Genomic DNA, 21684 nt, shown 5'->3' with positions numbered 1-21684 from the left:
TCTACGACCAGTCGTTTTCTTTATGTTGACCGATAAAAAAAAGATGGAACACACACCGCTCTCAACTCATTCATCAGTATAATTTCTTAGACTGCAATACCTTACCATTTACAGAATTTAATAAATAAAAATATAGATAGAAAAAAGGGCATAATATTTAAATAAAACAGCGGAACAATAAAGAAAAAAAAAACAAACAAAAAACAAACTTTAAATAGTAAAAATCTGAATATTTCGACTCCACGTCCGAGAGCCTTTATCAACGAGAAAAAAATTAATGAAAAAAAAATTGTTAAGATAAATTAAACATAACATATAAAGAAAAAGAAAAAAAATATAAGTAAATAAATAAAACTCACATCTTAATAGAAGTGCAACGCCGGATGAAGCTCTTCCTCAGGAACTCGGTTCTTGGCGTGTCCTCCTTTAGATAATTAGACAGAGCTGTGTGCCATCGCGTCTGCCTTGTCAGTTGGACAAATGGGGGAACAATACGAGAGAGCTGGTTTGAGGGAGCCGAATTCATGCACATGTAGAAAAAAGCCATCGACGCTACATCAAACCTTTCATTTAAAGGCTGGAGCGAATCATGTGCAGAGGCGCAGCCTGCCCTGTTTGCACTATTCTGGATCTTTTGGAGTGGTGCTAGCAGCGCTTTCGGGATACCAGCATATAGCGGGCATCCATATTCAGCTGAGGGTCTGATACAGGACTTGAAAAATGGGATAATCGAGCTGGATGAAAGAAGGTTTTTACAGCGAGGAGTGACTCCGAGCTTTCTTGCGCAGGAGGTTCTCACCCGATCAAGGTGGTTATTCCAAGAGAGATCAATGGAGAAATGAATCCCCAGTGGACAAAGTTCGTCGACTCTCTTTACAGTTTCATTTTTGAAAATAAAACTGGGGTGTTCGTGCAGCACCTTTGATCAGGTAATAAGAAGCTCCTTTGTTTTCGATGCATTAAAGCTGATCATCCGTGTATCAGACCCCTTTTCGATTTTATAAAGATCCATGTGTAGGGAAAGCGAGGCTTGTGTTGGGTATTCGTGTTTTAAGATGACTGAGTGGGTCGTGGTATCGTCAGCAAAGTGATGCAGAGAGCTTGTAAGGTTGTCTCTCATGTCATTTATGTAGATTAATCAAAAAAACGTTTTGCACAAAACAAGTTTTTCAAATTATAGTAAAGAACTCCATTAAACCAAAAACTCCATTAAACCATTACAACCCTTGCCCTGAGGGTTGTGTGTGTGTGGGGGGGGGGAAGGATTGTCATCCTCGAGGACCAAATTTCCAGAAATTTCAACTACGTTGAAAAAAAATGGCTAAGAAAAAAATGGGGGGGGGGGGGTTGTCAACCCCAAAGACCTAATTTCCAGAACTTTCAACTACGTTGAACAAAATGAATATCTCAAAATTTTGATTGGATGTTTTTGGGGAAATGGTGGGCGTGAGAGGGGGATTAGTTGTTTTTCAATCACTTTTGACTACTAAAAGGGGCTCTAGCCCTTTCAATTTCCAATCAAATGAGCCCATTCTGAAGTTTCTATGACAACTCCTTGTATAAAAACTTCATATACCCCCAGGGCATAGCTTACAACCTTTGTCCTGAGGGCTGTGGGGGGTGGGGGAAGGATTGTCATCCTCGAGGACCTAATTTCCAGAACTTTCAACTACGTGGAAAAAAATGGCTATCTCAAAATTTTGATTGTATGTATTTGGGAAAATGGTGGGCATGAGAGGGGTGTTAGTTGCCCTCCAATTACTTTCGACTATTAAAAAAGGCACTAGCTATTTTAATTTCCAATCGAATAAGCCCTTTTTGAAGTTTCTGCGAGAACGCTTTCTATAAAAACCTTATATAACCCAGAGCCTAACTTACAGCCCTTGCCCTGAGGGCTTTGGGGGGGGGGGGGTTGACATCCTTAAAAACCTGATTTCCAAAACTTTTCAACTACGTTGAACAAAAGGGCGATCTCAAAATTTTGATTGGCTGTGTTAGGGAAAAGGGTGGGCGTGAGAGGGGGGTTTGTTGCCCTCCAATCGCTTTCGACTGTTAAAAAGGGCACTAGTCATTTGAATTTCCAATCAAATGAGCCCTTTTTGAGGTTTCTACGACAAAGTTTTCAATAAAAACCTTATATGACCCCAGGGCATAACTTATAACCCTTGCCCTGACGACTGTTGGAGTAGTTTCCTGCTCAAAGATATAATTCACAGAACTTTCAACTACGTTGAACAAAATAGCTATTTCAAAATTCTTGATGGATGTGATTGGGGAAATGGTGGGCGTGGAAGGGGTGTTAGTTGCCTTCCAAACACTTTCGACTATTAAAAAGGGCACTAGCCATTTCAATTTCCAATCGACTGAGCCCATTTTGAAGTTTCTACGACAACAGTTTCAATGAAAACCTTATATGCCCCCAGGGCATAACTTATAACCCTTGCTCTGAGGGTTGTGGGAGAGTATCCTCCTCAAAAATATATTTTCTATCTGGAAATCAACTACGCTGAACAAAATGGCTATCTCAAATTTTGATTGGATGTGTGTGGGGAAATGGTAGGTGTAGAAGGGGTGTTAGTTTCCCTCTAATTACTTTGGTCTACTAAAAACGGTACTAGGAATTCCATTTTCCAATCGAATTAGCCCCTTTTGATGTTTCTACGACAACTTCTGTGATACGAAGTGCCCTGGTCTAAAGAAATAAATAATACAATGTGCCAACATGGTTCTTTACTTAGGCAGCGCGATTGCGTAGCCTATGATAAGGAAAAGTCTGTGTCCCAAGACACTGCCCTGGGGAACCCCAGCTTTCAATGAATATTCTTGGGAAAAAACCCGTCGAGGACAAACCGCAATGAACGATCTGAAAGAAAGCTCTCAAACACTCTTAACAGACAGCCACGAACATCGTACCCATGGAGTCTCTTTAACAGGCCACGGTGCCATACTCGGTCGAAAGCTTTGGCAATGTCGAATGACAATAGCCTAATGTCGTATCCCCTCGCCAGCAGTTGGATCCAATCCTGATGCTGGGCCGCTAGGCAGGCTAATATTGAGCGTTTCCTCCCGAATCTATATTGGCGATCGCCTAGAAGGTCATTTGATTCCAGGAACTGTTGAAATGTTTTATTGGCGACGCTCTCATAGACTTTGCCAACGCAGGAGAGGAGGCTAATAGGCCTATAGAAGCCCACGTTCCATGGATCATCATCTGGCTTTAGGGAAGGTATAACATGGGTGGATTTCCATGTTTACGGGAAGGTTTCGGAGCTAAAGCATATCCAAAAAAGGAATGACAAGGGTCCAGCTAATTCGGCAATGCAAGATTTGAGGAAAACATTTGGTATGTTGTCAGGACCTGTGGCTTTGGTCACATCAAGATGCCGCAAAATGCGAAAGATCTTAGAAGCGGAAGAATTCACAAGATCCAGGACACTACAGACTCGGTCCGAGAAACTTGGCACTTCTCTACCGTCTTCATCAAGATTCGAGAATTCGGCAAAAGCCTCAGCATGAGCTTCATCCTTTTCCTGTGGATCTTGTACCACAGTCCCTTTAATCTGTAGAGAAGAAATTGAAGTCCCCTTGGATGACGGTAAAACTTCCTTGACAATTCTCCACCAGCTTTTTGCCGAAGCATGCTGAACCTCGGTGGCAAATTTCTCCTTATACCGAAACTGGGACTGCCGAATCGCATTAACTGCATCCTTGCGCGTGTTGATGAATGTAATCCTGTCCTCTTCGCTCTTTGAAAGTAGCCATCGCTTGTGTGCCTTTTGTTTTAATCGGATAGCCTTCTTACACTGGGCATTGAACAAAGGTTTGTCCTTACTGGACACCTGGGTCCTCTTTGACGGGATATATTTTTCAACAGAGTCAACTATGGCCTGCTGGTACTCCTCTGCAGCTTTCTCTTGGCCTTCAATGAGAAAGGCTCTCCACTGCTCAGAACAAAGAGTTCTTCTCAAACCGTCCCGATCACCTCTTTTGAATAACCAGATTCTCCCCTCATGCTTTATTAGACGTTGAATACGAAGGTTTCCCCATACAACGATGACAACGTGGTCACTTGTGAAAGCATGAGCGTCTACCTTAAAGGAGTCAGGGTGATCTGTAAGGAAGAGGTCAAGACAAGATAATCCGTTTGGGTCGTGATACGTGTCAAAATCGACAAGTTGTTTCGGCCCGTATGAGAGAGATAGATCATACAAGTCCGATCCCTCCTTGTCAATATTTTTGTTGCGAAGCCAAAAGCTATGATGGACGTTGAAGTGTCCATGGAGGATAATGGCAGACTTAGCGTACTTGTCCCAAATATATTCGAGAGAGGCTTCAAGGGACCAGGTAGTCTGGAAGGTTGGAGGGTTATACACGGTACCAACAATCAAAGACTTATTTGGGAGGGTCACCCAAACCCACAGAGCTTCTTCGCCTGCAGAATTTGGTATATTTAGGCATGAATATGGTATATGGTTCTTTAGATAAACAGCAACACCTCCTCCGTATTTAGCGCCGTCGCTACGTTCACGATCTCCCTTGAGGAGTGTGTACCCCTGTGTGGCTATCTTACTGCTCAGAATGTCATGGTTGAGATTGGTCTTAGTGATGCATATGATATACGGTTCAACGGTTGTTGCTTGAAGGTTTACGATAAATAGAAAAAAAATAATTCATTATTATCCCTATGGGTATATTCATACAAAAATGGTAACTTATTCTGTGTTTCTCTTTTAATTGTAAAAACTAATTTCCCGACCAAATGATTAAAATTTTTCAAAAAACCCTCCGTTCCTGACTCGCCATAACTCCAAATAACTAAAATGTCATCCATATATCTTCCCCGAAATAATCTACGTAATCTACGTAAATATTTTCTAACAAGGGACTTAAAGGTCCTCCCATTCGTAGTCCCCTAATTTGATGAAACAACATCTCTAACTTGAAATAGTTTGTGCATTTACTAGCTATTTTAACTAAATTTAATATAGTTTCTATCTATCTCTATCCCTGCGGCAGATTCTTCTATTGCATCTTAATATTGTTCAAGTTTTTTGGATAAAATCGTAAAAGATTTATCAAATGGTACATATGTCTACATTGATTGTATATCAAAACTAAGTAGCCTTAATTCAATCGATATTTTTATATTTATTAGTTTTTTTTAAGAATTCTTAGTTTTTATGTAAGAATGTTGGAGATATAAAAGCGGTTTAAGCGATTTTGCCAACCATTTTTCAATCTTCTCCGTTGGTGATTTAGTGATCGCTACTATAGGTCTCAGAAGAATATCTACTTTATGTGTTTTTGGTAGACCTTATATTTTTGGACCAATCGACCATTTTGGAAAGAATTTATAGTACATATGCGGTTTAATATTTCCATTGCTCTTAAGATCAGGTAAATCCTTTCTTCATTGTCCTTCACAAGATTCAGTTGGGTCTGTTCCAAGTTGTTTATAAGTCTAATTATCATTTAGAATTGTTTCTATTTTACTATTATGATCATCTTTTCTAGAATTACTATCGTATCATTTTTATCAGCTTTCGTAATTATTAAAGAATCCTCTGTTTTGACTGTTCTTTTAAAAATTTTATATCTTTGTTTTTCAGGTTCTCTTGAAAATTATCAAATTTTTCAAAATATTCACACTCCCCAATCTTAAATCATTGACATTATTAATATCTTTTTAAATCTTGTGAATCCCTGTCACAATCATTACAATTATTTCTTCGGTTGGTAATTTTTTAAGACTTGTTCCAAATTTCACGCCTTTCTCTAGTACCTAGTTTTGTTTTTCTGTTAAGGTCTTTTTGCTTGAATTAATAAAATTAGGACCTGGAAAACGTTCGGCTTTATACATTGATAGTGTTTTTCGTGTTCACTTTTCAATTGCAAAAATTTTAGGTTTAATCTTTCTCTAGACAATCTGAAATCATGCTCAAAAGAATTTTTGAAAATTGACATAATTTGATCGAAATCATAGTTATTAAGAACACCAAAAAGTTTACTTTTTAAAGTTCACCAAAAACCTGACTAGATGAGGTCAATACTGGAAGATGTCAACGAACCGCAAATAAGTTAGCAAATAAAAACTCAATTCAATTTAAAATTCATAAGTTTTCTTAACCTGTTGCCTTGGATTTCATCTATAATTCAATATATCTTGAACTTATAATTTCAATCATGGGTCATAACCTAGGACATACTAAATTTTTCAAATATACATTGTATTTAATTTTTAGCTAGATCTCATTTTAGAATTGAAATTATACCAGAGACAATCTTTAGCCTATGTCATTCTGTGTTGCTTATTTGCAGTGATTGCAGTGATATTAGGAATTAATTAAGAGGTGAGTTTTATTTATATCTTTTTCTTTTTTTTTAAAGTTGTGTTTAATTTATCTTAATTAATTTTTTTCTCCCATTCATTTTTCCCCGTTGATAAAGGCTCCCGGACGTGGAGTCAAAATATTCGGATTTTAATATTTAAAGTTTGTTGTTGTTGTTTTTTCTTTTTTGTTCTACAGCTTTATTTAAACATTATACCCGTTTTCTATCTTTATTTTCATTTATTAAATTCACCACTACTGGGTTGACAGTGAAAAAGAAAAGTTAACTTCAAAGGAAGACCGAATACTTACTATGAGTCGCTCGAACCATACAATATCCTCTATCTCCGGTCACTGCTAGTCTATCTTCCGAAATTTTCAACTGAGGAGCTCTATCGTGCAATGCAAGCAAAACGTATGTTGGGCAAAGCGTACGATACAACCAACCAGGAATCGGTTTCCCTGCCCAATCGTTGCTCTCATCAAATTCTTGTCTAAACAAAAAAAAATGATCGATTAGTTGGCGGCTAGACATTCAGGGTCTTTGAAAACTCGTTGCAGATTAAGCCAAATTTTAGAATCACCCGAACTAGATTTTTCTTTTCTTTCTTTTTGATTTTTGTGAATTGATGTTTGCTTCAAAAGCTTGGGATTCCCCGAAGAATAACATTTTGAAAATCTTGGACTGTAAAGGCTTTTTTTGTGAAAGTTCTATTGGTTGTATGAGCCTTCCTACAAATTTCAAGCAAAGCTAACCACTTTTGATTTTTCTGTCACTTCCCGGACAAGCTACCGCAGAAGTTACCACCAAATCTGAAGTGATCCATCTAGGGGAAATCAATAAAAACTTTTGACCCCTAGCTATTGTGTAGCTCGCTGAAGTTTATTGCCCACTGGCACCGACAGCTTAGCTGCCTTGTACCAAGGGCTAAAGCTCTTCCTTCGTAGCTTCTGTGCATCCTTATCTGTTTTGCTAAGGGGACGAAAAGAAAAAAGTAAATCTTGAAACGAAAATAATTTACACAACTTTTAATGAAGCATTAAAAATGGTAGTTTTAATTAAAGATAATAAAAACTACTAGAGGTAGTTTTTATTATCTATAATAGCCTTTAATAATCTCCTTCACGAGAGGATGATCGTTTCACGAAGGTGCTATAGCTACCTTCAAACATGAATCAGTTATTCACGACCTTGTTTGGATTAATTTCGTTTATGAAAATGCTTGTTCACTTTACTATTAATCTCAATACGCCTGCTCTGCTCTTTTATGCATGTAAACTGAGTCGAATCCTCATCTTCTAACTTAGTTAAGAACAGGTTTAATTTCGATATAAATGCCTTGTAGTTTTAAATTTAGGTCATTGTGATGGCTACAAATAATAACTAAAATTGCTAATTCAAATAAGCAGACGTTGTCAAATAATAGGATTTTGCTTCAAGTTGTTCAATTTCCTATTCTAAAAATATTCAGAATTTAACTTTCTCAAAAACTTCTAATGCTACTTCTTTATCGTACAATAACTCCAGACTAGCTCGTTTCCAAAAACGCTAAAATTAACGTCAATTCTTCTTATAATCTTTTTTTTAGTTGTGAAACACTAAATATGTCCGTTGATTAACCCAAAACTAGATAAGAGAAGAAAAATAGACAAGGTCTGCAAGTTGCTTACATACTGAGGGAGTTCCTCGATGCATCTCGTAACTGTCTGCCATGATAAAGCAATTTCGTCTCCTTTACTTTCAATATTATTTTATAGTGTCTATTAAAGTCTTTTTTGTATCCCCCCCCCCTCGAAAAAAATCCTTTCGTGCCCCCCCCCCCTGAAAAAAATCCTGGATACGACCCTGAGTGACATAGCCATAACCTTTATTTCGTCATGGCCCGAAAACTGGGATCATGCCCCGTTTTCGTGGTTTGATATACCTTCACTCAGACAAGTACCTAAAACTAACCCCGTGTTCTATTATGTCAAAAAAAAATACAAAGGAGACACATCGCTCTTTAATCTGTCAACTCTGCTGCGTTGCCTCTGAAAAGTGTTTTCTCTAACAGTGGAAAGAACTCCCCTGATAAATTTGTTACAATACTAACTCACGTCCAAACTTTCACTGTATTTAGGTCTACTATCGTCTTCATTCTGCACTTCTTTTTGTCATTCTATTTTTCAATGTAATGGGTCAAAGGAATAGTAATAAAAAAAAAACTTCTTCAAAAATGTTTTTGGTAAAACAAATCGGTAAAACTGTCAAATGATGATGTTGAACTTCGTGTAAGCCTTATTTACCTAGTGATTTTTATTATTTACCTATCATAGGCAGTGCGATAGCGCTGCCTAAGTAAAGAACGATGTGGGTATAATGTATTATTATTTTTTTTTTTTTTCTTATTCTCCATACCCGGGCACTTCGTATCGAAGGAGTTGTCGTAGAAACTTCAAAAAGGGCTCATTTGATTGGAAATTGGAGCCCTTTTTAATAGTCGAAAGTGATTGGAGGGCAACTAGCCCCCTCCCCACGCCCATCATTCCCCCAAACACATCCAATCAGAATTTTGAGATAGCCATTTTGTTCAGCGTAGTTGATTTCCAGATAGGAAATATGTTTTTGGGGAGGACACTCCCCCACAACCCTCGGGGCAAGGGTTTTCAGTTATGCCCTGGGGGCATATAAGGTTTATATAGAAGGCGTTGTCGTAGAAACTTCAACATAGGCTAATTCGATTGTAAATTAAAAGGGCTGGTGTCATTTTTATTATTCGACAGTGATTGGAGGGCAACTAGCCCCCCCCACGCCCATCATTCTTCCCAACCCCTCCCAGAAAAAGTGTGAGATAGCCCTTTTGTTCAGTGTAGTTGTTTTTCAGAAAGAAAATATGTTTTTGGGAAGGACACTCCCCCACAACCCTTAGGGTAAGGGTTGTAAGCTATGCCCTGTGAGCATATAAGGTTTTTATAGAAGGTATTGTCGTAGAGACGTCAAAAGGTGATAATTTAATTGGAAATTCAAAGGGCCCGTGTCATTTTTAGTTATCTAAAGTGACTAGAGGGCAACTAACCCCACTCTCACGCTCACCTTTTCCCAAAAAACATCCAATAAAAATTGAGATAGCCACATTATTCAACGTAGTTTCAAGTTCTTTAAATTAGGTTTTCGAGGAGGAAAACCCCCTCACAGCCCTCAGGACAAGGGTTGTAAGTTATGCCCTTTGGGCATATAAAGTTTTTACAGAACGCGCCGTTGCAAAAACTTCAAAAAGGGTTCATTCGATTACAAATTGAAATGGCTAGTACCATTTTTAATGGTCGAAAATGATTGAAAGGCAACTAACACCCCTTGCATACCCACCAGTTCCGCAAACACATCCAATAGAAATTTTGAGATAGCCGTTTTTTTCCACGCAGTTAAATTTCAGGAAATTGTAGCTTTGAGCAGGACACTCCCCCCACAGTCTTCAGGGCAAGGCTTATAAGTTATTCCCTGGGAGTATATAAGTTTTTATTGAAATCTTTGTTGTAAAAACTTGAGAAAGGGCTCATTCAATTAGAAATTCAAAGGTCTAGTGCTCTTCTTAAAAGTCGAAAGTGATTTGAGGGCAACTAGCCCCCCTCTCTCACCAACCTTTTCCCCAAACACATCTAATCAAAATTTTTAGATAGCCATTTTATTCAGTCTTTTGGATTCCCAGATAGAAATTATGTTTTGAGAAGGGCACTCCCCCACAGCCCTCAGGGCAAGGGTTGTAAGTTATGCCCTGGGGGTATATAAGGTTTTTGTAGAGCGCTTCGTCGTAGAAACTTCAAAAAGAGCTCATTCGATTGGAAATTGAAATGGATAGTGCCCTTTTTATATAGAAAGTTGTTATAGAAATTTAAAAAAGGGTTCATTTGATTGGAAATTGAAATTGCCCTTTTTAATAGTCGAAAGTGAGTGGAAAGTAATTACCCCCATCTAACGCCGACCATTTCCCCAAAACCATTGAATCAAAGTTTAGAGATAGCCATTTTGTTCAACGTAGTTGAAAGTTCTAGAAATTATGTACTTAAGGATGACAAACCTCCCAGAGCCCAGAGAGCTAAGGTTGTAAGTTATGCCCTGGGGGCATATAAGGTTTTTATAGATAAATTTGTCGTAAAATTTCAAAAGGGTCTCATTCATTTGGAAATTGAGAGGGATAGTGCCCTTTTTAATAGTCGAAAGTGATTGGAGGGTAACTAACCCCCCTCTCACGCTCGCCATTTCTCCAAACACATTCATTCAAAATTTTCAGATAGCCATGTTGTTCAAGGTAGTAGAAAATTCTGGAAATTAGGTCTTAAAGAATGACACCCCCCCCCCCCAGCACTCAGGGCAAGGGTTGTAAGTTATGCCCTGGGGGCATATAAGATTTTTATTGAAAGTCATGTCGTACAAAATTCAAAAGGGCTCATTTGATTGGAAATTGAAAGGCCTAGTGCCATTTATAATAGTTGACAGTACATCGAGAGCAATTACCGCCGATCTCACACACACTATATCCCCAAACACGTCCAATAAAAATTTTGAAATAGTCATTTTGTTTAACGTAGTTCAAAGTTCTGGAAATTCGGTCTTAGAGGATGACGACCACCCTAAAAGACCTTGGGGTCAAGGTTTTAATTTATGCTCTGGGGGCATATAAGGTGTTTATAGAAAGCGTTGTCGTTTCAAAAACGACTCATTCGATTGGAAATCGAAAGGCCTAGTGCCCTTTTTAATAGTCGAAAGTGATTGGAAGGCTTGACATTTTTATAGCAAAGATCGATGTGGGTATAATGTATTATTTTTTGTTGTTGTTGTTGTTTAGACCAGAGCACTTCATATTGCAGGAGTTGTCATGGAAACTTCGAAAAGGGCTCATTCGATTGAAAATAGAAAGGGCTGATGCCCTTTTCAACAGTCGAAAGTGATTGGACGGCAACTAATCCCCCTCCCACTCCCATGCTCCCACGCCCACCCTCCCATTTTCCCATTGTGTTTTAAGACAAAATTTTTCCTTAAGTTTAAATCCAAATGAACTTTGTTAATTATAAGTACCAATAAGGCATTTCAGCAGTATCCCAAGAACGACTGAGGGTATTATGTTCGAGCTTCTGGGGCTTCTTCTGCTCTTAAAATTTAACCAAATCAAAATAGCGTAAGTGTATCCTTGCTATCAAGAAAGTAAACAGACCTTTTTGCGAATGGTATCAAGTTTTCCATTTCAGGTCAACTGGAGGAGGTATGAAGCTAAATCAAACAGTACTTTTTGTTGCCAGATTTTTAAAAGGGTGTATGTTGTTAAAAATTGCTGAAAATTTTTCTCCAGCATACAAATAGCAGGCCAAACTATAGTCTTAAAAAACCGAAAAGATTCAAAGTATCATTTTCTTTTTCCCTGAAAAGACTATGTCAATATAAAACGAACAGAAATTAATTAAAAAAACTTTTTCCACAAAATAAGTTTTTCAAAGAAAAGTAAAGAACTCCATTAAGCAAAAAATGAGCAAAAATAAAACCAAATAATCTACCAAGCGTGAAACCAACACAGATCACCATCGATAAATAAATGAAACCCAAAACGAACAGAAATTACAATAAATAATCGAGTCAAACTCGAAACGAGCAGAAATTAACATAAGTTGGGCACAAAACCCCAATGCCTTCCCAAGGCCAGAACAAAATTTGCACTTTACTGAAAAAATACAAATGAATGTGCATTGTCAGTTTAATATACATATACTGATATTTAGTAATCAAAATGTTAATATTATTTGATTTATTAAAGTTATAAAAGTATAAAAATTTATATCTTTTTTAGTAAAGTGCAAATTTTGTTCTGGTCTCCTCTCCTGTGTGGCGCATTTTCCCCGATACTAAAGAGCTGCAAATCCGTAGTTGTTTTTTTTTAATTTGCAAAATATATGCTATGTTTACCTCCATGGAGTCGGAATACACTTCTTTGTAAAAAGAATAATATGGTAGATTCAACTAATGTCATAGATAAACGTGTCAGAGGTTTTTTATATGAGGTTGCGGATTCGCACCATCATTGCACTTCTATATCTCAATAATTTATTGTGTTTATTGCTTGTTGTTGTTAGTGGCCTTTTTTCTTTCTTTCATACTCCGTCAAAAAGTTTTGACCCTCCCTGTTTTTGATGGGTAATAAACAAATTTATTGATTGAATAACATAAGACAAGAGATAAATTCCATGTTTTTTTTTTCAAAAGTGGTTTTTCTTGGTCTGGATATAAACTTTCTTGCCACGGTTGTTATATTACTGAACTTTCTTGTACTGTATCTATGGCTATTATTAAATATTAATGGGAGTTTTGTTATTTAACCTAAAAAACAATTGGATCTACATTGTTGATCCTTGGCATATTGTCCAAAATGATAAGTTATGCCAAATGAATATGACTGGTTTTGACTAAAATGCTGGCTTTCTTTCACAGTTGCTTCCTAGAACTAGTTATTCTACCTTTCGAACAAAATTTCTTAGCTAACCATTTTAAGAAGAAGAATTTTAAGAACCCTGGCGTTTTCTTAAACCATTTTTTTTCGACTATTGTTAGACGAAATCTCTAGTAAATCGAATCGCTATTGGAGAATTGGAAGCGCAATATTCAAAAACTGATAATGTGGCTAAGCAGGATGACCAACTTCTATGCTATAAACTTTGACAAATAATCTATGATACTTTTTAGTTAGCAAATTATTTTGCTGGTTTGTTACAAAATCTTCAGGAATAGGCTAGCTAAGTTGGCTAGTTAGCTGAATCATTTTTCCGAGCTTATACTTTATTTTTAAACTAAAAACGAACAAGTATGATTGTTTTATAGCCTGTGTAGCATATATCTAGAAAACTAGTACAAATAAACCAACTAATGATCGTTCCATATGTTTGTAAGATTATGTAAATCTGTCACTTAACTGAAAAGATAATACAATATAAGATTTTTTTTTTTAGCTGAAACGTAAAGTGCGTTAGGATATTTTTCCCGGTATGAAAATAACCTTTTTTTGAATCTTATGCGTGGATATTGGTGAAGAAACCCGCGCTCTTAGCTAAAACATAAGTATAATTAATAAACGGAAAAACATACCTGAAGGGTGCATGAGGGTCAGGCTCAGCGAGAATGTATCTATACCCATCTTTATTAAAAGGATGTTCCATTGGGTAGCCATGGGCAGGGAGTTTTGGGACACTCAGTTCACTTCGTGTCCGTCGTCCGGCTCCTTGATCCGCTTTTCTTTTCTGACCTCTCCGAGCAGATGTTTGATTCCCTAAAATTGGAAATACTATAATACACAGAGAAATAATGCAAACAACAACTTCTAGAGACAATTTCGTAAGAAAAAACATACAAAGGCAAGAAAAAATACGTTCGACTTTTAATATTTTTATGGTAATTTTGGCTTAAAAATTATTTTTGGCAAAAAGTTCCGATACAGTAGCGTTGAAAATTTTAGTATACATATCTGGATCTTTTTTAGAACAAACCAAGCAAACGAACCCCCCCCCCCCCCGGTCCATCCAAAAATACACACAGAAACATCATACTATCCAGATTTACAGCGGAAGTTTAGTTCTTAAGCAGTGAACAAGGGTTTTTCGGCGTAGGGAATCCAGCCCAATGCGAATAGCGAAATTATTATTATTATTATAATTTTTTAATACTAATTAAAAAAACTTTTTGCAAAAAATAAGTTTTTCAAAGAAAAGTAAAGAACTCCACAAAACCAAATACGAGCAAAAATAAAATAAAATAATCTACCAAGCGTGAAACCACCCCAAATCAGCATCGATAAATAAATGAAAGCCAAAACAAACAGAAATTACAATACATAACCGAGTGAATCTCAAAAAGAGCAGAAATTAACATGAGTAGGGCTCAAAACCCCTATGCCTTTCCAAGGCCAGAACATAAGTTGCACTTTAATGAAAAAAATAAATGTTTTTACTTTCATAGCTTTAGTAAATCAAATAATATTAACATTTTGTTTACTAAATATCAGTATATATATATATATTAAACTGACAATGCACATTCATTTGTATTTTTATGTTAATTTCTGCTCGTTTTGAGTTTGACTCGGTTATTTATTGTAATTTCTGCTCGTTTTGGGTTTCATTTTTTTATCGATGCTGATTTGTGGTAGTTTCACGCTTGGTAGATTATTTTGTTTTTGTTCATATTTGGTTTAGTGGAGTTCTTTACTTTTATTTGAAAAATCTTATTTTGTGGAAAGTTTTTTTTTAATTAATTTCTGTTCGTTTTATATTTACATAGTTTTTTCTGGGAAAAAGAAAATAATTCTTTAAATCTTTTCGTTTTCTTAAGACTTTATAATTTGGCCTGCTATTTGTATGCTGGAGAAATTTTTAGTAACATACACCCTTTTAAAAATGTGGAGACGAATAGTAGTGTTTAATTTAGTTTTATACCTCCTCTAGTTGACCTGAAATAGAAAACTTGATACCATTCGGAAAAAAAAATCTGTTTACTTTCTTTGACAGCTTGGATACACTTACGCTATTTTGATTTGGTTAAATTTTAAGAGCAGAAGTAGTCCCGAAAGTTTGAACATAAAACCCTCAATCGATCTTGGGATACTGCTGAGATGCCGCATTGGGAATTAGTATTAACACAGTGCATTTTGATTTAATCTTAAGGCAACATTTAATTTTTAAACATAATGGGCAAATGGGAGGGTGGGCGAGTGAGGGGACTAGTTGCCCCCCAATCCCTTTTGACTATTAAAAAGGGCATTAGCCCTTTCTCTTTTCAATTGAATAATCCCTTTTCGAAGTTCCTAAGACAACTCCTTCAATACGAACGAAGTTCCTTGGTCTAAACAAAAAAAAGAAGAAAAAATAATAATACATTGTACCCACATCCATCTTAACTATAAAAATATCAAGCCTTCCAATCACTTTCGACTATTAAAAAGGGCACTAGCCCTTTCAATTTCCAATCCAATGAGCCCTTTTTGAGTTTCTACGACAACACTTTCTATAAACATCTCATATGCCCCCAGGGCATAAATTACAACCCTTGCCCTGAGGGCTGTGAGAGGGTTGTCATCCTCAAAGACCTAATTTCCAGAACTTTCAACTACGCTAAATAAAATGGCTATTCTCAAAATTTTTATTGGATGTGTTTGGGGAAATGATGGGCGTAAAAGGGGCGTTAGTTGCTCTTCAATCACTTTCAACTATTAAAAAGGGCACTAGCCCTTTCAGTTGCCAATCGAATAAGCCCTTTTGAAGTTTTTACGAAAGCGCTTTCAATAAAAACCTTATATGCCCCCAGGGCATAACTTATAACCCTTACCCTGAGGGGTATGGGGTGGTTGTCATCCTCAAAGACCTAATTTCCAGAATTTTCAACTACGTTTAAGAAAATTGCTATCTCAAAATTTTTATTGAATGTGTTTGGGAGAATGGTGGGCGTGAGACACAAATTTAAATATAAACCTTATTTACCACCAGGACATAACTTACAACCCTTGCACTGAGGGCTCTGAGGGGATTATCATCCTAAAAGACCTAATTTCCAGAACTTTCGACTACGTTGAACAAACTGGATATCTCAAAATTTTGATTGGATGTGTTTTAGGAAATGCTGGGCGTGGGAGGGGTCTTAATTGCCCATCAATAACTTTCGACTATTATAAGGGCACTAGCCCTTTCAATTTTCAACTGAATGAGCCCTTTTTGATGTTTTTAGAATATCGTTTTCTATAAAAACCTTACATGCTCCAAGGGTATAACTTACAATCCTTGCCCTGAGGGTTGTGGGGGGATGGGATGTCATCCTGAAAGACCTAATTTCCAAAACTTTTAACTATGTTGAACAAAAGAGCTATCTAAAAATGTTGATTGGATGTGTTTGGGGAAAAGGTGGGCGTGAGAGGTGGGTTAGTTGCCCTCCAATAACTTTCGACTATTAAGAAGGGCACTAGTCCTTTCAATTTCCAATCGAATGAGCCCTTTTTGAAGTTTCTACAACAAAAATTTCAATAAAAACCTTTAATGCCCCCAGGGCAGAACTTATAACCCTTGCCCTGAAGACTGTGGGGGGAGTGTCCCGCTCAAAGGTATAATTTCCTGAACTTTAAACTGCGTGGAACAAAATGGCTATCTCAAAACTTTGATTGGATATGTTTGGTGAAATGGTGGGCGTGGAAAGGGTGTTAAAGGGCCTTCCAATCACTTTCGATTATTAAAGGGCTTTAATCATTTAAATTTCCGATTAACTTAACCCTTTTCTGAGGTTCTATGACGCCAGGTTTAATAAAAACTTCATATGCCCCCAGAGCTTGACTGATAAACACAGTTCTAAAGGTAGTAGGGGAGTCCCCAGCTCAAAAACATAATTTCAATCTGAACATCACCTACGGTCAAAAAATTTGATGTCTTAAAATTTTGATTTGGCGTGTTTGGGAAAAAGGTGGGCGTGAGAGGGGGGTTAGTTGCCCTCAAATCACTTTCGACTGTTAAAAAGGGCACTAGACCTTTGAATTTCCAATCGAATGAGTCTTTTTTCAAGTTTCTACAACAAAGATTTCAATAAAAACTTATATGTCCCGGGGCATAACTTATAATCCTTGCCCTGAAGACTGTGTGGGGAGTGTCCTGCTCAAAGGTATAATTTTCTGAACTTTAAACTGCGAGGAAGAAAAACGAAACATAAAAGTTTTAATCGGATGAGTTTGGTGACATGATGGGCGCGGAAGGGGTTTTAGTTGCCGTTCGATCACTTTCGAATATTAAAAAAAAAAAAATTAAAAAGGGACAATAGCCATTTCAATTTCCAATCGAATGAGCCCTTTTGAAGTTTTTACGACAACGCTTTCTATAAAAACCTTATATGTACCCAGGTCATAACTTACAGCCCTTGCCAAGAGGGCTCTTAGGGGCTGTCATCCTAAAAGACCTAATTTCCAGAACTTAAAACTACGTTGAATAAAATGGACCTTAAAATTTTGAATGGATGTGTCTTGGGGAAAAGTGGGCGTGAGAGGGGGGTTAGTTGCCCTCCAGTCACTTTCGACTATTAAAAAGGGCACTAGCCTTTTGAATTTCCAATCAAATGAGCCTTTTTTGAAGTTGCTAGGACAATGCCTTCTATAAAAACCTTATATGCCCCCAGGGCATAACTTACAACCCTTGCCCTGAAGGCTGTGGGGGGGGGGGGTGTCCTCCTCAAAAACATAATTTCCGTGTGAAAATCAACTACGTTGAACAAAACAGCTATCTCAAAATTTTGATTGGATGTGCGTCGGGAAATGGTGGGCGTAGAAGGGGTGTTAGTTGCCTTCTAATCGCTTTCGACTATTAAAAAGGGCACAAGCCACTCCAATTTCCAATTGAATGAGCCCTTTTCGAAGTTTCTACGACAATTTTTTCGATACGAAGTGCCCTGCTCTAAAGGAAAAAAATAATAAATAATGCATTGTGTCAAGATCGTTTTTATATACCCTCAGGGTATAACTTGGAACCGTTGTCCCAAGGGTTGTGAGGGAGTGTCCTCCTGAAAAACATATTTTCTATCTGGAAATCAACTACGCTGAACAAAATGGCTATATAAAAATTCAAAATTGATTGGAATCAAAATTGATTGGATGTGTTTGGGGGAATGATGGGCGTGGGGGGGGGGGGGCTAGTTGCCCTCCAATCACTTTCGATTATTAAAAAGGGCACTAGCCCTTTGAATTTCCAATCGAATGAGCTTTTTTGAAGTTTCAACGACAACGTCTTCTATAAAAACCTTATATACCCCCAGGGCAAAACTTACAACCCTTGCCCTGAAGGTTGTGGGGGAGTGTCCTTCTCAAAAACATAATTTCTATCTGGAAATCAACTACGCTGAACAAAATGGCTATCCCAAAATTCTAATTGGATGTGTTTTGGGAAATGGTGGGCATAGAAGGGGTGTTAATTGCCTTCCAATCACTTTCGACTATTATAAAGGGCACAAGCCACTCCAATTTCCAATTGAATGAACCCTTTTGGAAGTTTCTACAACTTCTTCGATACGATGTGCCCTGCTCTAAAGGAAAACTAAATAAATAATACATTGTGCCAACATCGTTCTTATATGCCCTCAGGGCATAACTTAAAACCCTCACCCCGAGGGTTGTGGGGGAGTGTCCTCCTCAAAAACATATTTTCTATCTGGAAATTAACTACGCTTAATAAATGGATATGTCAAAATTTTGATTGGATGTGTTTGGGGGAATGATGGGCGTGGGGGGGGGGGGGGCTAGTTGCTCTCCAATTACTTTCGACTATTAAAAGGGGCAGTAGCCACTCCAATTTCCAATCGAATGAGCCCTTTTCGAAGTTTCTATTTGAGGGGGGCTATTTGCCCTCCAATCACTTTCGACTATTAAAAATGGCACTAACCCTTTGAATTTCCAAACGAATGAGCCTTTTTTTGAAGTTTCTAAGACAACGCCTTCTATAAAAACATTATATGCCCCCAGGGCATAGCTTACAACCCTTGCCCTGAAAGCTGCGGGAGAGTGTCCTCCTCAAAAACATCATTTATATCTGGAAATCAACTACGCTGAAAAAAATGGCTATATCAAAATTTTGATTGGATGTTTTACGAGAAATGGTGGGCGTGGAAAGGGTGTTAGTTGCCTTCCAATCACTTTCGACTATTAAAAAGGGCACTATCCATTTGAATTTCCAATCGAATGAGCCATTTTTGAAGTTTCTACGACAACGCGTTCTATAAAAACCTTATTTGCCCCCGGGGCATAACTTACAACCCTTGCCCCGAAGGTTGTGGGGGAGTGTCCTCCTCAAAAACATATTTCCTATCTGAAAATCAACTACACTGAACAAAATGGCAATCTCAAAATTTCGATTGGATGTTTGGAGGAATGATGGGCGTGGGGGGGGGCTCGTTGCCCTCCAATCACTTTCGACTATTAAAAAGGGCACTAGCCCTTTGAATTTCCAATCGAATGAGCCTCTTTTGAAGTTTCTACGACAACGCCTTCTATAAAAACCTTATATGCCCCTAGGGCATAACTTACAACCCTTGCCCTGAAGGCTATGGGGGAGTGTCCTCCTCAAAAACATATTTTATATTTTCTATCTGGAAATCAACTACGCTGAACAAAATGGTTATCTCAAAATTTTGATTGGATGTATTTGGGGGAATGAGGGGCGTGGGGGGGCTAGTTGCCCTCCAATCACTTTTAACTTTTGAAAAGGCCAAAATCTATTGCAGTATACAACCGAATCAGCCCTTTTCGAAGGTTTTATGATAGCTTTTTCAATACGAAGTTTCCGGGTCTGGAGAAAAAAAAATAATACATTGCGGCAACGTCGTTCTTATCTTAGGCAGAGCTATTGTGCTGCCTAAGTAAACAGTCCTCTTCAAAAGATTTTTCTTTAAGTTTGTGCAATAGAAAACTCTTCTACCAAGAAAAACTGTATTAACTCTCATTCTTCAATATCAAAAAAGGATACTAACATTGCAATTTCCCCTACATCAAGTCACCTGCCTATAACTCTCAACAACTAGAATACTCCTCTGACCTCATATACATTATTGTACTGACTGACAATGCCCAGTAAAAATTATAGCTTGATCTCGTCACGTACATCTTTCTTGCTATAGAAACAAAAAGATCAAACAAAAAGTAGCCTAAAAAAAATATGTTCTCTGTTGCAGGGGTCTGCAACCAAAGCGTTAGAGCTCCCATTCGGTGAATATTTATGAAAAATATTTTCTGTTATATACTTGTTAAAATTTGAACTCTTTTTCTTGAGTTAAGAGGTGGTGGGTCCTTCTAGTCAAGTCACCAAAACTTTATTATCTAGATTTTTCATCCTGAGGAACTCCAACGAAACAACCTTGAAATAAATGTAAATTATAGATAACTATATTGTTGATAATCATCAACAGAGCTAAAAAAAAACGAGTAACGACAAATGTAATGTAGTTGATGGTGCTATGCTACAATGACCCATGTGGGAAAGTGCACCAAACTAAGAGCTTTTGGTCTTGACAAAGCCCCAAAGAGGTGAAGCATCTGCAACCAAAGCGTTAGAGCTCCCATTCGGTGAATATTTATGAAAAATATTTTCTGTTATATACTTGTTAAAATTTGAACTCTTTTTCTTGAGTTAAGAGGTGGTGGGTCCTTCTAGTCAAGTCACCAAAACTTTATTATCTAGATTTTTCATCCTGAGGAACTCCAACGAAACAACCTTGAAATAAATGTAAATTTCAATAGCTTGTCTGTCTTATTTTGATTTGGCTTTAATATGCAACAGCGTCTAAAAGGAAAAAAAAATACCGCAGACTTTTTAAATATGAATTAAATATATATTTCCCCCTTATTTTCACTCTGGACAGGAAACCGTCTCTCAAATTGATTAGCATCGAACAGTCAAATTTACAGTGGGTGTGTGTTTGTTCAAAAGAGGTAAAGGAGATCAACAGAGATTGATCTCAGTTGATTTTCAGTCTCGACAGGAAACCGTCTCTCAAGTTGATTAGCATCGAAGAGTCAAATTTACAGTGGGTGTGTGTTTGTTCAAAAGAGGTAAAGGAGATCAACTGAGATTGATCTCTGTTGATTTTCACTCTGGACAGGAAACCGTCTCTAAAGTTGATTAGCATCGAATAGTCAAATTTACAGTGGGTCTGTGTTTGTTCAAAAGAGGTAAAGGAGATCAACAGAGATTGATCTCTGTTGATTTTCACTCTGGACAGGAAACCGTCTCTTAAGTTGATTAGCATCGAACAGTCAAATTTACAGTGGGTGTGTGTTTGTTCAAAAGAGGTAAAGGAGATCAACAGAGATTGATCTCTGTTTATTTTCAGTCTCGACAGGAAACCGTCTCTCAAGTTGATTAGCATCGAATAGTCAAATTTACAGTGGGTGTGTGTTTGTTCAAAAGAGGTAAAGGAGATCAACTGAGATTGATCTCTGTTGATTTTCACTCTGGACAGGAAACCGTCTCTCAAGTTGATTAGCATCGAATAGTCAAATTTACAGTGGGTCTGTGTTTGTTCAAAAGAGGTAAAGGAGATCAACAGAGATTGATCTCTGTTGATTTTCACTCTGGACAGGAAACCGTCTCTTAAGTTGATTAGCATCGAACAGTCAAATTTACAGTGGGTCTGTGTTTGTTCAAAAGAGGTAAAGGAGATCAACAGAGATTGATCTCTGTTGATTTTCACTCTGGACAGGAAACCGTCTCTGAAGTTGATTAGCATCGAACAGTCAAATTTACAGTGGGTGTGTGTTTGTTCAAAAGAGGTAAAGGAGATCAACAGAGATTGATCTCAGTTGATTTTCAGTCTCGACAGGAAACCGTC

The 21684-nt window shown here is 37.4% G+C and overlaps 1 protein-coding gene across 1 annotated transcript in view; it reads right to left on the bottom strand.

Annotated features, from left to right (window-relative positions):
- The window catches only part of LOC148952106 (set1/Ash2 histone methyltransferase complex subunit ASH2-like), a 102121-nt gene that overhangs the window by 29337 nt on the left and 51100 nt on the right, over positions 1 to 21684 (bottom strand). Inside the window, exons 5-6 of the mRNA XM_089088847.1 lie at positions 13435 to 13615; positions 6642 to 6823 (exon numbers count right to left, since the gene is read on the bottom strand). Of these exons, the coding sequence (XP_088944973.1) occupies positions 6642 to 6823; positions 13435 to 13615 (363 nt within the window). The remainder of the gene's footprint in view (positions 1 to 6641; positions 6824 to 13434; positions 13616 to 21684) is intronic.

Source organism: Artemia sp. Qi Xiang Cuo, chromosome 5 (assembly GCF_049724085.1).
Source record: "Artemia sp. Qi Xiang Cuo chromosome 5, ASM4972408v1, whole genome shotgun sequence".
Taxonomy (NCBI): domain Eukaryota; kingdom Metazoa; phylum Arthropoda; class Branchiopoda; order Anostraca; family Artemiidae; genus Artemia; species Artemia sp. Qi Xiang Cuo.
Note: the sequence above shows the minus strand (reverse complement) of the source record. Positions and strands in the feature narration are given on the sequence as shown.